The sequence below is a fragment of the Populus nigra genome, chromosome 5 (genome assembly GCF_951802175.1).
Source record: "Populus nigra chromosome 5, ddPopNigr1.1, whole genome shotgun sequence".
Classification (NCBI taxonomy): domain Eukaryota; kingdom Viridiplantae; phylum Streptophyta; class Magnoliopsida; order Malpighiales; family Salicaceae; genus Populus; species Populus nigra.
Window position 1 is genome coordinate 16,397,455 of NC_084856.1, and position 16,407 is coordinate 16,413,861.

At 34.3% G+C, this 16,407-nt stretch overlaps 2 protein-coding genes across 3 annotated transcripts; one reads left to right on the forward strand and one right to left on the reverse strand.

Annotated features, from left to right (window-relative positions):
• The first annotated feature begins 699 nt into the window (after window positions 1-699).
• Window positions 700-9,246, forward strand: LOC133693821 (DNA mismatch repair protein MLH3). 2 transcript variants are annotated; one of them, XM_062115149.1, is made up of 25 exons: window positions 700-973; window positions 1,349-1,400; window positions 1,504-1,551; window positions 2,079-2,233; window positions 2,347-2,404; window positions 2,530-2,587; window positions 2,723-2,815; window positions 2,930-3,092; window positions 3,177-3,192; window positions 3,294-3,514; window positions 4,284-4,353; window positions 4,452-4,508; window positions 4,677-6,170; window positions 6,246-6,315; window positions 6,397-6,500; window positions 6,733-6,806; window positions 6,930-7,127; window positions 7,488-7,532; window positions 7,606-7,659; window positions 7,758-7,858; window positions 7,975-8,023; window positions 8,249-8,308; window positions 8,420-8,492; window positions 8,626-8,711; window positions 8,837-9,246. In XM_062115149.1, the coding sequence occupies exons 1-25, from the start codon at window positions 848-850 to the stop codon at window positions 9,008-9,010; spliced, it is 3,699 nt and encodes a 1,232-aa protein (XP_061971133.1). In that variant the 5' UTR covers window positions 700-847; the 3' UTR covers window positions 9,011-9,246. The 2 variants fall into 2 exon arrangements, with proteins under 2 accessions (XP_061971133.1, XP_061971132.1); XM_062115148.1 differs by having other exon boundaries at window positions 701-973; window positions 4,452-4,535.
• Window positions 9,247-9,291: 45 nt separating this feature from the next.
• LOC133693822 (WUSCHEL-related homeobox 13) lies at window positions 9,292-12,341 on the reverse strand. Its single transcript, XM_062115150.1, has 3 exons — window positions 11,885-12,341; window positions 10,611-11,027; window positions 9,292-9,853 (listed from the first exon to the last, which is right to left on the reverse strand). The coding sequence occupies exons 1-3, from the start codon at window positions 12,126-12,128 to the stop codon at window positions 9,768-9,770; spliced, it is 747 nt and encodes a 248-aa protein (XP_061971134.1). The 5' UTR covers window positions 12,129-12,341; the 3' UTR covers window positions 9,292-9,767.
• Window positions 12,342-16,407: the final 4,066 nt, after the last annotated feature.

Consider the following 16,407-nt stretch of genomic DNA (forward strand, 5'->3'; position numbering starts at 1 on the left):
TTTATTACTTTTCTTTAATATAATTAAATCTTTCCTTATTAAAATTTTTAATTATTTAAAAATTAGATTAAATGATGATTTTATTTTTTTAAAATTTTAATCGGCTTGTTGAAATATTCTTTGTGACAAATATTGTTATGCTGAATTTAAATTCAAATATGAGTTGTTATAAAAAAAAAATGTAAATGAACAATTTAACTAGTTAGACCTGTGTAAGAATTGATTGAAAAACGAATTTATTTCAAATGGAGAAAATTATGTTTAAGGTTTTTGTTGCCTTTCGAAAAGAAGAAACATTCGTAGATCAAATTTATATTAAGAAATATGGGATGGTAAATGAGTTTTGATTTCACGTTATAAGTTTGGATTCTAATATAAAAAAAAATATAAATTTTCACAAATTTACCAATTTTAAGATAAATTAATGTTAGAATATGAGAAGTTTAGATTTTACATTAAAATAAATATAATTAAGTGTGTTTGATATTATAATGTTCTTTTAAAATATTTTTAAATTAATATTTTTTTAGTTTTTAACATCAATATATAAAAACTATTAAAATATTAAAATATATTAATTTAATATTTTTTAAAATAAAAAATAATTAAAAAAAACTTTAAATAACAATGCTATTAAAATGTCAAATCCACACTAAAAATCGAAAACAAGGAAAAAAAAGAAAAGAAAAAGGAAGCGTCATCTTCGCTAACATATACCACCCACAAAAGACCGCCTTTTTCCGAACCCGCAAAGTGAATTCTCTCAAAAACGTCATCGTTTCAAAACCCTTACTCAAAGATTCACATTTCTGATCCAGTCAAGTCAATTTCTCCCAAATAGTTTCTCATGGGTATAATTAAGCGATTACCGGTGTCAGCACGCAGCACAATGCGTTCAGGGATCTTGGTGTTTGATTTAACAAGAGTTGTAGAGGAGCTTGTTTTTAATAGCTTGGATGCTGGTGCTAAAAAGGTACAATTTTGCATTTAATGTGAAAACTTCGAGTTTATAAGATTAATAAAACGTTGGGATTTTTTTGTTGTTGTTTAAGAAAGAAAGATTTCAACTTTATGCAATTCGAGCGACAAATATTGTTTTTCATGTGGAGTTTTTGATATCCATTTTATGGGAAATTTGAGAGGGACATTATGTTATATTTTTAAAGAAAATGTTGGGTTTGTGAGGAATGATGGTTATCTTTTTGTTTATGCCAAAAAAAAGTGGCTAGCACTATGCAATTCAAGGCACTAGGTTTGTTTTTCTTGTGATTTGTGTATTATGATTGTAATGCATATCATGGGATTATGTTGGTGTTTATGAGGAGTGATGACTGTTTTGTTGTTTCAGGTTTCGGTTTACGTGGCTGTTGGGACCTGCTATGTGAAAGTTTCTGATGATGGTTTGTTAAACATTTTTTTTTCCTTTTTCAAGGTTAAGGTTATATTGAATGTCTTAGCTGAGTTCTAATTGTGCTATTAATTTGTGTGCTTTCTTGCTTGCAGGATGTGGGATTTCACGGGATGGATTGGTGTTACTGGGAGAAAGATACGGTAGCTAAATTTTGCTTTTATTTTTTATTTCTTTTTGATATGTATAGAGTAGTAAGTCATGTTTCTTATGTGGGTTTTTAACCTTAAAGTTTCGAAATTTACTTTTTGGGAAAATGCAGCTGATGTTTGTAAGAGGATTAAATATCAATAGCATATGATACTGAGTGAATACAAATCTTGGATTATCTGTAAATTTCAAAAAACTATGTTGGCTTATCTGATCGCGAACATATAAATTCTAAATCAACTTAGGGTAATAAACTTGATTTTTAACATTACTAGGCTCTGTATAAAAGAAAGGATTATGGATGGCTAAAGATGGCATACTACAAGCACTTTAATATAAGAGCAGTGGAGAATGGTGTTAGTTCTTATGGTGGGATGTATGTAAAGGCAAAATAATCATGTGTTATAACCAGAACACTTACAGTGGAAGAAAATAAATGTATAACTAGGTTGATGTCATATGATCTTTATTTATTATCCTGCCATGCGATAAAGTTTGGGTTTCTCTGATGTGTGAACAGTGACCTCAAAGGTTCAACATTTGGCTGATATGGATGTTGCTAGTGGAAACTTTGGCTTCCGGGGAGAAGCTTTGTCTTCTATCGCTGATGTCTCAGTGTTAGATGTATTGACAAAAGCTCGTGGAATGCCGAATGGATATCGCAAGGTCATGAAGGTTGGAATGGTTCATGACTTTTCCATTTCTGCAGGTTCATTTTGTCAGTTTGAGTTCACATTCTTGCTGCTATACATGTAAGAATCATATTCTTCCAACACTACTCTTTCCAGGGATCTAAGTGTTTGTGTTTGGGAATTGATGATGATATTAAAGATGTCGGCACTACAGGTGATACTTTATTTTGTTTGGTTATTGCATTTAGCAAGTAGAGATTGCTTCCCAGCTCATAGATCTAGTCATGCTTTTAATAGATTCAAAAATCTCTTTCTCAACATTTCCTGGTATGATGGCAGTTGTTGTTCGTGATTTATTTTACAACCAACCAGTTCGGAGGAAATATATGCAATCCAGGTTTCTTTTTGGCCTATTCTCATTTTCTTGTCTTTTGGAAAAATGGTTCTGAGCTGCCTCAAAACAAGTACTTTTCATCTTGAATTGCACTGCACTGACATGATTCTCTTGTCACTTGCATCACTGAATTTGAAGCCCTAAGAAGATACTGCACTTGGTAAAAAAATGTGCACTTCGTGTTGCTCTTATGCATTCAGAGGTGTCCTTTAAAGTTGTTGATATTGAAAGGTATGTAGTGGTCACGTTTTCAGTTTTGAGCTTTCTTTCTTTGTTTTTTTAACATAAGTTGGAGTTTGTATGGTTGTTGTATTTGTTTTTGACATCTTGTGTTCCCAAATGTAGTGAGGAGGAGCTTCTCTGCACAAATCCATCTTCTGCAATGTCACTGTTGATGAGTGGATTTGGAATTGAAGATTCCAGCTCTCTTCATGAACTGAATATCAGTGATGGTGTATTAAAGCTTTCTGGCTATATATCTGGTCCATGCAGTAGTTTTTCCATCAAGGTACAATTTATATTTATTTAATCGGGATTACTTTCTCCTTTATTTTATCTTCTGGTTTCTCATTCATCAATGTTCTTTTTGCAGGCTTTCCAATATGTTTGTATCCATCTCTGCGTATGCATATCTTTTTGGATCATGTCAGCTGCTGTTGGAGAGGATTGACTGTTTAGTTCATTTTTATTTTAACCTTAATGATGCTAGATATCAATTCACGGTTTGTTTGCAAAGGCCCAATTCACAAATTGCTAAATCACCTAGCCTCTAGATTTGAGCATCCAGTTCTGCAGAAGGCTAACAGTGTGTCTCAAAAAGGAAAGAAAAGCAGGCCTCAACCATGTCCAGCTTATATTTTAAATTTGAGTTGCCCTTTCTCTCTCTATGATTTAACCTTTGAGCCATCAAAGACACATGCTGAATTCAAGGTAATGTTATTGTCTGATAATGGATTGTGATTACTGTGCACTGATTTGCTTTACAAGTTATTCCGGTTATGACACCAGGTTCAGTACATTTAATTTGACTTCCCAGATCTTGACTGTTTATCTGGATGCACTAGTGTTGCATCCAACCCCATTGCGCCTCTTCCTCAAGAATAAGCAGCTGCTGTGGCATCATTACCTAGAATGCGATGCTAAGAGTCATTGCTGTGTGAACAGAAGATTCTCAGTATGATATGTCTCAAAAAGAAATGTATTTCAAAACAAAACAAAATAAAAGACACAAAAGAGTTAGTATGTGGTAAACTAGTGTTGTATGTCTAAATCAAAATCATGTCTATCTTTGAGATTCTGATTTATTTATTTGATTGTATAGGGATTCTGATTTAGTTCAAACCTGAAACAGAAAAAATGTACTTCAATCTGGTCACAACCTTTTTCTTCAACTAAGCGTCTGATGTGCAATTTTCTTATCAACATAATTGAGTGTATGGCGATGCATGTATTACTCCACAAATATTTTTCCTGCGAATGAGCATGATTATGAGGCCACCAACATGTGCTTTCTGTATGGTAGCTAGAAGTAGTCAAGCGAATGTGTGCTGCTAAAAGCTCGCCCATTACTATAATCTTTCGATTCATTGCTTGTTATGTCATTCTTGAACCTTTCATGTTGTTGCCACACAATCATTGAGTGATTATAAAGTTGGTGTCTTAATTTTTTGCACTGCTGAGATTTCAACCCTTTCCCCAGGATTGGAATCCTATCCTTGCCTTCATTGAGGAGGTCATTCAACAACTCTGGAGGGAATGCACCGTTATTGGTATGCTTTTGTAGCTATTTGTTGCTTTAATTGATTGCAGTGTCCATATGATTTATGATTGCTTCTAAATTTTTGTTTGACTTTTTGAATGTTTATAGGAGAATCCTCAACTCGGGCAACAGATACGTTCCAGAAAAATGACATTTGGCAGGAAGGTAATGATATCACATCAGTGAAACAAGGTACAATTCTATTGTTTATTGCCAAACATGTTTACCAGCTCCCATTTATTTTTCTCATGCTGCTCAGATTAGATGTTTTTTTCTTTTCTATGCAAAAGTGGTTTGATCTGTCTTGACACCTGAATATCTTTTTGTTGCTAGATTTTTTTGATGCAGATTTTTCTGGATTTGCAATAAAGAAAGGCGGGGTTAAAATTCACCAGTCTTCTCATCATCTCATTTCTTGCCCTTTGAAGATGCTAAACAAAGAGGTCGACCATCTTTTTCATGGGAAGCATGATAAAGTTCCTCAAGAATTCTACTCAAATGTTTCAGAATTCAAAGAGGAACAAGTTGATAAGGAATTTGTTCTTCAGGGTGACTACTCTTCCCAAACATGGAATGGATCCATCTCTGGATACATGCCAAGAGCAACCAAAACAGATGAGTGTCATCTCTTGACATCTGATAAGAATTTTTTATTGCCAGATAATTGCTTCTTGGAAGATAGTTTCACTACCAGGGAAAGACTCAGTGATCACATGCAGAGCCATTTCTCAAGCTCAGAATGGCAAAACGAGTCCCCAAAAATTGATTCCGTGGCAAGAAATGAATCTCTTGGGAGTGCATTCTCCTTTGATCATTATGGATTCAGAAACGAATTACCGTTTAGCAAGAGTAATATAAAACCCATTTTACAGAGTTGCTCCTCACAGAAAAGCCTGTCACTTGATAGGGATTTTTTTGCTGGCAAGGAAGCATTTGAATTTCTTAATGATGGCTTCAAGAACAAAAGAAGACGGCTTTGCACAGATGAAAATGTGGGTGTCCCAAAAGAAAATGTGGGTATCCCAAAAGGGGGTACGATATTTGATATCTATCCCTGTGCTTTACTGCAGGACAATGCATCGTGTACTCAGCAGTTGCCTGCAGATACTGATGGAGCTGAGATGTCTGCAGCTTTTGATCTTCTGCCAGATGCTTGTGTAAATTCTTCTTCACCAATTGGAAAACTTTTAGCTAAAGGGAAAGGTCTTGCATCAAATTCTATCCTACAATTAGAAATGTATGCGTCTGGAAATCATTCATCAATGTCTGATTGGTGTTCTGTAACTTCAAGTGCTTTTTCTCAAGCAAAAGCTTGGGATGCTGAACGCTTTCCAGATGATAATGCAAGTGAGGGGAGCAAGGGATGGGGTAAAAAGGAAAATTGTTGGCATCTTCCTGATAGCTGGGAGATTATGTCAAAGCCTTCCAGCCAAGATAACTTCTTCTCAAGTTGTACAAGCAGTGTGTTAGATTTTAAAAATTCAGCTGATTCTAGTAAAGATATCTGCAAATTGCCTCAGTGGCAGGATCAAAATAATGAATTTTCTTTACAACATTCAGATATATCTGTTGGTGAGACAAACTGGCTCCTTTTGGACCCAGGTTCTAAAGATCCTAAAAGGAATGATGAGTGTGAAAGGCAAGAGAATCAACTAAGATATAAAGCTTGTGTACGAGATCATGTTGCCAAAGAACGATCCAGAAGAAGCAATTCAACCCCACCATTTTACAGACTGAAGAGGAGGTTTATTTCCTTAAACAACCACCCAATGAGGAAAGAAGAAGAACCACACACTCAGTTGTTCCATGATTGGCTCACTTCTCCAGGTGCTGCTTATGGTTTTGTGCTTTATGTTTTAGCAAATTGGTTCTGAGAAACTAATGAGCCTGTATTCTTTGCAGAAGCTAATGACTTTGAGCATCTACCTCTCCAGCCTAGTCATGTGGAGGAGGATTTAACACAAAGAACCAAGTACAATGACCTCTTTTCCCCTTATTTAAGCCTTTTTGCATCCCCAAATGTAACTCAGTTCTTTGTGGGATTGGTTTTCAGATCCAATGGAAAGAACATGCCAGATACCATGCCGAACAAGGAGACTCCAGAAGGAAATCCAGAGCACTTCCAACACCCTAAGGCTTATGATTCTCCACCTGAAGGTATCTCCATTTTTTTGAGCAATAGTTGTGGTGTTTCACTTCTAGACTGAGGATAGCATTGGTGATTATAGAGTTCAATTATATTTTGTTTGAGAAAGCAATCATTTATGAATAAAGTACTTCTAGACCTGAGCTATTGAGTTCATTTTAAGTAGCAGATGGATTTTAAATGCTCCACTTGTGTTTTCTTGTGGTTAAACAGTTGTGGTTTCATAGTGATTCCCTTTTTCAGGCTTCATGCCAAAGGACACCCAGGAGTCAATGGATTATAGGATCAAATGGCGGAATGGCTGCCAACAAATTGCAGTTAAGTATTTTTGCAATTTTTGAAGTTTTTTTATTTTGTTACTGCAATAAGTTCCTTTTCATTGTATAACTTCATTTCTGATCAATGATTTTATTTTTGCTTTTATTTTCTTATGTTTACAGAATCACAACCTGTCATCCAATGTTGACAATCAGCGAAATATACTTGACATCTCTTCGGGGTTCTTGCATCTTGCTGGAAATTTATTAGTTCCAGAATCTATTCATAGGAATTGCCTTCAGGATGCCAGAGTCCTTCATCAGGTAGACAAGAAATTCATCCCAATTGTAGCTGGTGGGACACTTGCTGTTATAGACCAGGTCCATTTACTGCATCTTTTATCTCTTCAAAATTTGTTTGTATTTGGCATGCATTTCTTTCCATATTTAGTTGATGTGTTTTATGCTGTGTAATATTATGTATGATTTAAATATAATGTTGCTAAAAAAATTGGTATGGATTTGATATGAACCTCCTCGGAGGGGATAGAGGAAAGGTTATGATTTCTTATTCAAAGTATACACTTGTAAACAAGCACAAAAGTATATTATTGATGTGCATATGAATATGGATTTAGTGATTTACACACTTTCTACACATGTGGACATACACATAGAAATGCATGAAGCTTTAACAACTATTTTGTGGTATTCATGACTGGCAGTGGCCCTTTTTTACAGCATGCAGCAGATGAAAGGATTCGACTGGAAGAACTTCGTCAAAAGGTAAAAATGTTTTTGCAGTTTGCATTTTATCTCTGATACATAAAGACAACTAAAGGACTAGTTGAATGACTAGGTATTATCTGGAGAAGAGAAGACAGTTACCTATCTTGATGCTGAACAAGAGCTGGTATACTTATTCTTCATTAGAGGCTCTGTTTTGGGTCTATGGCGTTGTTGAGTGATTTCATACAAAATTTGAGCCAACATTGAATTCTGTTTTGACAGATACTTCCTGAAATAGGGTATCAGCTACTTCACAATTATGCTGAACAAGTAGGAGAATGGGGATGGATCTGCAATATTCAAGGTTCAGGGACCTTCAAGAAGTAATTTCTGTGTCTTTCTTCTGCAAACCTTTATACTTCCTGTATAGGATTCATTTATTATCTTAACGCTATGTCTTTGTTATTCTCACCTTATTTTGGGACATCTGTTTTTACAGGAATTTGAATATTCTCCACCAGCAGCCAACTGTGATTACACTTCTTGCAGTAAAGCACTGCCACTTTATATGCTTAAGATCATTGACTCTCATTTTTTTACTATTAAAATAATTCTCATAACCCCATCTAGTTTGGGATTAAGCCTTTGTTGTTGTGTGGAATAAGCATATCTCATAATCTGTTGTATATTCACGTGCATGTTTAAGATTCAATCCTCATCACATTTTGGTCATTTTAGAACTGTTAGAATTATTTCATTTGAATTACATGCAGGTACCATGCATTTTAGGGGTCAATTTGTCTGATGGAGATCTCTTGGAATTTCTGCAGCAGGTGATTTTGACACTTAGTGATCATATGACTGCCTCTCCATTCTCTTCATTTCTCCTTCCAATACTGCAAGTTATAATTAGTAACTCCTCTTGTTTGTATTGCAATCTGCAGCTTTCTGATACAGATGGCTCTTCAACTTTGCCGCCATCTGTTCTTCGTGTGCTCAATTATAAAGCATGCAGAGGTAAGTGCTTATCTCACTTGAAATGCCCTTTTCTCTTCTTTTCTGACTCTTTTAGATCTTTAATCACTAGATTCTGCTTGGACATGAGAACTTGTCTGTTTAGGAATTTATTTTTTCTTATTACATTATAAAGGCGCAATCATGTTTGGAGATTCGTTGCTACCATCAGAATGTTCACTTATTGTCGAAGAGCTAAAGCAGACCACACTTTGTTTTCAAGTAAGTAATGGTTAAATTTGTTTTTTTATGACATGTCGGTGAAATGATTGTGTGCGTGCATGTGCCGTGGTGTGTGTAGTTTGTGTGAGAGGATATGTTGAATGAGACTGAGCTTTTCAATGCAGTGCGCCCACGGGCGACCAACAACTATTCCTGTTGTCAACCTTGAGGCGTTGCAAAAGCAGATAGCAAAACTTGGAGTGCTAAATGATGGTTCAAATGACTTGTGGCATGGATTACGCCGACATGAACTCAGCCTTGAACGTGCAGCACAGCGTTTAAGTGCAGCTAGAGGCTAGTGATTGATGAGAAAACAATAACTGCTTTTGCAGACTCTGCGTTGCATTTCAACACAACTGTAATTGTCCCATTTAACGAAAAGTCATTCTTTGTTATATACAGTATAGCTCACTCCAAGGATAGCAGCGCTTCCCATCAATGTACATAAGAATGATATTATCTGCTCATAGGTTGCTCTTGCAAAGACATCCATTATTTCCACACGATGAATCATAAGTTTTTTGGCTTGTTCTCATTTTATTTTGGTTAAGACTAATATGGATATGCATTACGACAAGAATTTCTGCCAAAGATTGTATTTACTCATTGCGACATAAAACCACTTAAGTTCAACAGTAAACACAGATGGTTATGCTTCGATATCAAAAGTTACAGACAATTTTACTTCATGAATTCAGAAAAAAGACAGCTACACGAGTTCATGTCCAGCAAAAGCTCCACACCCTTAACATACCATTGGTTTTACTCCCCGCAAATTTGTATACTCTATGAACACATACAAAAGATCCTGAAGGTAAATCTATTGAACACAAACCAAAGAGAAATTACGAGACAGTACAGGTTCATCCATCTTCCAACTGACAGGCACCATATAAACTATAAGGCATCTTCTATGGGTGAAGAATAACCCCATAATTAAAGCGAAGGTCACGTTCTCATTGCTATCACGCCAACAACCTCACACTTGGAAAGCCATGGATTCTAGTCAAGATCTAACTTGGTCAAACAAATTAGTATCTGGAGACAAAATGAGTGTCAGCCTGCCATGCCATAGTCCTCTGCTTGATCGTAAAGATTATAGTTCCCTGGCACTCCCATCTTTCCTGTCAGGTGGTCATCCCCTGCATTCATTAAGTGCGTAAGCAATAAGAGTTATGGTACTCAAATCCCATAGGAACTGTAGTGCTAGAAAGCAACGGTTTTACATTAATAGCAGGCTTGATGGATGAAAATCATGCGGAGAACATAATTACCCCTACACAAGGAGAATCTCCCTTTACAAATTAATGAAGAACCAAAATACTGCCAATAATAATATAACAATGCATTCAACCAATCAAAATCATATCACGATAATATAAATAACAACTCTATCAATGAGCCTTATCATACTCACAAGGAAGATGCATCGCACTGCACAAGGACTGGTTTGGTTACAAAGAATAAGAAAAGGCTCAGCCAGAATTAAGGACTAGGGCTGTGCTGGAGGAAACATAAGTTATAGTTTCATCAGAAAGTATATTCTACATAGAGCATTCTGAGAGGTCACCAAGCCTACCCAACTGACAGGGGAAATTGAGATATCAATATGGTCGAAGGATTATCATGGGTTATTACTGAAAATGAAATGCATAACAATGACACGTCAAAATTGGATCAGGTGGCAGCTATCAATAAGCTTTGATTTGATATGGCAGGCTCCAGCCTAAGATTTTATTAGTTACCAACTTTGTTGATTGTTCGACCAGCTTCAATAACAGTATACATTGTATAGTTGTAACATAATGTTCAAATGTTTCTTTGGTTTCCAGGTATACAGTCACCAAGAATAGAAAATGAACATTAAAGCAATCTACATGCTTGGATTTAGCAGCATACCCAAGAAATGAAGTTCAGAGCTTATCTCAGGGCTTTGGAAGCACAGATCTTCAGCCCTAGGAGGGTTCTGTTGGGCGTGATATATTTCTGGTTTCTTCTTTTCATTTAATGAATCAACTTCTGTCTCTACTTCTGATTCAGCATTGTTGGATGATGCAACTAACTGCTTTCTTTTTGATCGAGCACGCCTATTTTGGAACCAATTATAGACGTTTGTTTCAGAAATTTGTCCATGCTGACTGAGTTCAGATGTTATCTCCTTAATCTTTTGCTTGCTTGGAGTTCCATTTCCTTGATCAAAGATCCGCTCAAGAATTTGAAGCTGCACAGGTGTTGGAGTCCACCGCTGTCTGGCAGTAATTTTGTGACCCCCAGATGCCATCAATGGGTCACAGTATAGATTCCCCAGCCTGCCTCCTGCAACAGAACAGGCAAAGGCAATATTTGAGCACACGTCAAAACATGGTCATATCTCATTCTCTCCTCCAGATATTAACGTAATCGATGAGTGTGAAGAGATATAAGCAGGGAAGCTAAATTAGTCATAAAATGGCTAATATATTTGTATTGGCAATTTTACACAACAAAGCACACGCAAGAACAACTTGCATGTCTTCGTAGCTCAAAACCAAGCAGAAACATAATCAACTCAATAAGATTTCAGAAGCAAATGATAAACTCAGCAAGACAACCAAAATTTGCAACCGTGCTAATATTCAACAAAAAAGCATGCAGTACCCTTGTGTTTTGGTGAAATAACACTTGAATTTCATCAACATATTCCATCAAGATGAAGAACAACACTGGGGCATTCATGTTCTCACATAGATATAATGCCAAATTCAGAATCAGCAGTGCCATCAAAGCTATAACCTTTTTGTTCATCCAAGAATGAGAAAAGGTAATCAAATTGATACAATAATTTGAGTAAACTAACTTATCAAGGTAGATCCTCCGCTACCAAACCAGTAATTAGAGAGAGATTCAGTGAGTATCCTCGAAACAGAACCCCAATTGCACACAAGCACAAAAGGTTACAATTTTTTACTTCAAAAAGAACAGACACAAACATGAACTAAAAACCCTAAAAACAAATACTTCTAATAGTGCACAAACTGACAACAGTAGCACTGCTAGAGAAGCCCCTTTACCCAGTAAAAAAGTTGTCACTTTTATGTCATTGCTATCAAAATCTAACCATAGACAACACCACAGAAAGAGAAACAAAAAATCCCATCAAGAAAAAGAAAGAGAGAGAGCCAAAAATGAAAAACCTGCAAGATCTTGCTGGGCAGAGAGGGTTTTATGCATCTCAACAAGCTGTTCACAAATAGCAGCATAAACAGCAATTTGCTTCCTTAAAGTTTCCAGTTGTTCATCTGTCATGACTTTCACATACAACATATTAGTTCCACCATTGCCATTCACATTCACATTAGTCCCGTTAATCCCATTTCTACACTCTCTTTGATTTTGATGACTGTCCTGGTGATTTTCTTGATTGTTGTCCCAGTCCATCCTGCCTGCTATGCTTTGGCAGTCATAAAAAACTAGCTTTCTTGATTTCTTACTTTCTACAAACGTAAGAGAAGAGGGGGATGATGTGGGAAAAAGAGAAGGAAAGAGACAGAGAATGAACAGTGAAAAGACAGTGTGGGAGAAAGTGCAAACGTTGTTGGTCTTTGAGGCTATTGTGTTGTGTTGGATTCTTTTTTTCTTTTTTTTGGCGTGTGCTAAGGACAAAGCTAGGAAGGTGTATCTATTAGCGATAATTACGGCTGATTGATTTAATAAATATTTTGGAGATAATTGCTTTAAGCATGATGTGTATATTTGAGAGGTGGAGATCATATGGTTTGATTTTTGACAAGTCAAAGTTGCGATTTCTCAAAGCTTTTTTAAGCACTTCCATGGTGAATTACTGAAGTCATGGTTAGAGCAATGCATAGTCCAAGGTGGTTTTTTTTTTTTTTTTTTTTGTTGATAAACCTCTCTCTTGATAGATCTGCTATATTTTCTTAGCACACAAGGCTATCTTTGCTAATATCTTGCACTCCAAGAAAATTTAAGGAAGTGAAAAAAAAGTCCCAAATTGAGAGATGGATGAAATGATAATTTTTGGATCAAATTGGGAATTAGGTTTATTTGAGGTTTTCCAAAAAAAGTAAAGGTTTTTTTTTGTGGGTAGCTTTTTCACTTTGCACTTTGCAGCAATGAATGCCAAGAATCTGATGTGAATGGATGGTCTAAAGTAAACGTACAGGAACAAAAAGCTAAAACTAATGGAATTTTCACTGTACACGTAATTCACCGTTCACTCTAATTATGTTTTCATCTTTCAAAAAAAAAAATCAATGGTTTTAATGATGGGATGTTTTGATATTTTTATACGGTATTGATTAAAAAATCCAAGTCATTCGAGAATTCATCATAAGTATAACCTTTTGATTTTTTCATTTTATTTTTTTTAATTATTACCAATTTCATGGAATGCAGTTCAATCTTTTATGCAGATTAATTATTAATTAAATAAATAAAAAATTATTGTCACATATTATTCGCGTGTTAACATGTAGGAGGTATTGATGCATTTTAGATAATGCGTGATTGCACTTTCTAATGATAAAAAATACCTTTTTTTGTTTTGTTTGAAGTGCCACCACATCCTTTACTTGATGATGCGACCCATGTTAAATGCCATAGGTTGATTTGTTGCTAGAGAGCCTTTTTTTATTCTTATTATTTTAATTTTTATTTTTGGTTTTTTTATAAAAAAATTATTTTTTTTTATAATTTATCAATCAATCTTAACTTGCCATGCATTGTTTTTTTTTTCTCTTAGCCCTCCTATAAAGGTTTTATTAGTTTTCAATTTTATTATTTAATTCAAAATTATAATATATTATATATTTTTTTATTTGGTCCTCATTCTTTTGATTTTTTTATATTTTGTTGAAGTTATTTTTCTTTTCAATTTAACCCTCCAATCAAGAATTTGTAGTTACCCTCTAATTTATTTTTTATTTCAATTTTTATCCCGTTCTTTTAATTTCTATTTTTATTTTAGATCCTTTTGTGTAATTAATTTTTTTTAATGATTTCATCCTTCAACGTTTGATTTCTTAAGGATTGGGATTTGCGGTTTTTCTATGTACAGTGTTTTCCGGTTTAATAACTCGAATCACGAGTTTAAAAACTTAATGGGCTTGGCATCTTCTTTTTTATCCTTTTTTTTTTTTGATTTCATCGTTTAACATTAGATTTTTTTTAAGAAAATTAACTTTATTGTTTTCTTTGATTTTTTTCATTGGATTATCTCAATCATTATGACCTATGACATGGGTTTGACAAGTTAATTCTGATTGACTCATTTTTTATTGTCCAGGTTATATGTCTATCATGTTAAACTCGGGTTGACTCACATTAGGTTTTTTTTTATTTTTTTTTATCAAATTTTTTTATTTCATATTTAATCTATTGAAAATTTAGTTTTGGGTTTTGGAAAAATATTTTTTCCCCCATGTTATTGAAATATATATATTTTTTTATTCTTTCTTGTCCGTTTATTATATTTATCTTTTTTTTTATCATTCAATTAAAATAAAACTTGTTTACTTGACCGGTCATGATTATAACCCAAATCATTAATTAGTTAATGTTTTTAAACGAATCTCATACATAACAAAACCGCAACAGTGTCTTTGACACAAAAGCCAAAAGAGAAAGAAAACATTCTCTAGTGGAGGCTGCTCTGGTTTGGTGAACCGAGTTAAAAACGCGGGTAGCTAGGTGAGTGGCTGTTTTAGTTGTTTTGAGCACCGTGCTACCTATGTCACCCTCCGGGTCCCATCTGACAGCACAGGCACTTATTAATCTCTGCCACGCGTCTCTCTTTCATTGGTCCTTCACTTAGGTCGGTATCCACTCATAGAGAAGCACTCTTCACCAGATTTTCATCGTGTCTCACTGCTCCCGCGTTCTCAATTTAATTTTAATTCTCATCATATATAATCACATTTTAGTCATACATTCACACGTAAAATTTAATTTTAACAAGAAAACAGCTTGAAATATATATATATATATATATATATATATATATATATATTTTTTTTTTTTCTTATTTTTTTTTCTACCTCGGAACGAGATCTTCAACTAAAATGACCTTTCACTAATGACTAAGGTAGTTCTTGAAAACTTTTGAAGATGGTGAAAAATTTTTAATAATAGCATCCACTTTATAATTAAATAATAAATAATTCAATTAACAACAATTAAGGTATGAAAATTAATATAAATATTTCATCTGAAAATTATTTCATGTTTTTCTACATAGTAACCAAAAATAGTTTGTTTTTTTGTGCAATATTATGTAAAAACAAGTGTAATATAAATAATTCAATTAACAACAATTAAGGTATGAAAATTAATATAAAAGGAATTAAACTAAATAATTAAAACTATTGGGAACAAAATAATTATTTTAGTATAATCAAAATATTTTCAAAATTAACAAGCATACAAATAAAAGGACAGCTAACAAATATATCAGATAAAATAAGTGCAAAATTTAGAACAATGTAGATAAAATTAATACTTACAGAAATGTGGGTGAAAAATAAGAAAATAAATATAGTTGCTGCCAAGGACTCATTAATCGATGAAATCAATCTTAATAAAAGTAATATCTCAGAATCTCAACAACAATACCTTGAATACATTGAATGGATGCACTTTCAATCAACTAGAAAGCTGACTTATTTTTCACTATATGACAACCAAACCTAAATTAAAACTAGAATAAGAAGATACTTAAAATAATAATAAAAAATAAAATTAATTACTTCCTTTTAAGACCATTAAAATGTGACAAATTAATATGTTTTGGCTCACAGTTGATTCTAGATATATTGATTCGGTTCTTTAGGACAAAACCCGATTCAAACAGGTTTGGCTTGATTTTTCAGTTTTGCTCGGTTTTTTTTTCAATTTAACTCGGTTTTTTTTGCAGTTTGGGTTCAGTTCGGTTTTTTCGGTTTTAGGCTTATAAAACCGAAACCGAACTGAACCGTTTGGTTTTTTCAAAATTTTAATTGGTTTAATAGGTTTTTCCAGTTATTTTTTTCAGTTTTCTCGGTTTTCCGGATTTTTCAGTTTTTTTCTCACCCCTAACTCTATACATTTAACATCCCCTCAAACATGCTTGTTTTGATTATTATTTTTTCAATAGATATTCGTGGAGACCATTATCCAAAACAATTTATTCTCTCAAATGCATCAACTTAATAGGTAAATCCTTAAAATTGTTTAAAAAGAATACTCATTTTTGTTGAAAAGAGATAATTTAAATGTCAAATCAGAAAGGAAAAAAAAAAAACCTCAGCCGCGCGCGAGCATCTGGTGCTAAGGATGATATATTGGCATGTCAAAATGAACATGGAGATTGTCTTGCTTTTCCTTGTCTTTTTGGGCAACTTACATGAACAAGTTGTCTTCTTTCTTGGCAAGCCCTTAATTAAGAAATACCCACAAACACACACATGTGATTCCCAATTACCCGCGCATCACAGGGCATAGACAATTGTATGATTTAGAGCATGATCCATGACTTTGGTGTTTGTCTTCTTCGTGCAGAAAATCCGGACGAACATATGTAGCCATGCTCATCATTCACTGAATTGAACCCTAACCCTAGCAAGCATAGGCATCGATGCCTGGCTTGGAAACATGCTTGCTGCCTGGTTTTTCACGGGTCTAGTTAAGCTAGAAACACACGAGTTGACTTTCTCTTCTTATT

Excerpts from the sequence above, each read along its gene's own strand:
- LOC133693822 (XM_062115150.1), bottom strand. The coding sequence starts at position 12,128 with ATGGACTGGGACAACAATCAAGAAAATCACCAGGACAGTCATCAAAAT. Across the intron at positions 11,028-11,884 it reads TGCCCAGCAAGATCTTGCAG|GAGGCAGGCTGGGGAATCTA; the intron begins GTTTTTCATTTT and ends GTTCTGTTGCAG. Across the intron at positions 9,854-10,610 it reads CTCTGAACTTCATTTCTTGG|GGGATGACCACCTGACAGGA; the intron begins GTATGCTGCTAA and ends TAATGAATGCAG.
- LOC133693821 (XM_062115148.1), top strand. The coding sequence starts at position 848 with ATGGGTATAATTAAGCGATTACCGGTGTCAGCACGCAGCACAATGCGT. Across the intron at positions 1,552-2,078 it reads GTTACTGGGAGAAAGATACG|TGACCTCAAAGGTTCAACAT; the intron begins GTAGCTAAATTT and ends ATGTGTGAACAG. Across the intron at positions 8,493-8,625 it reads CAATTATAAAGCATGCAGAG|GCGCAATCATGTTTGGAGAT; the intron begins GTAAGTGCTTAT and ends TACATTATAAAG.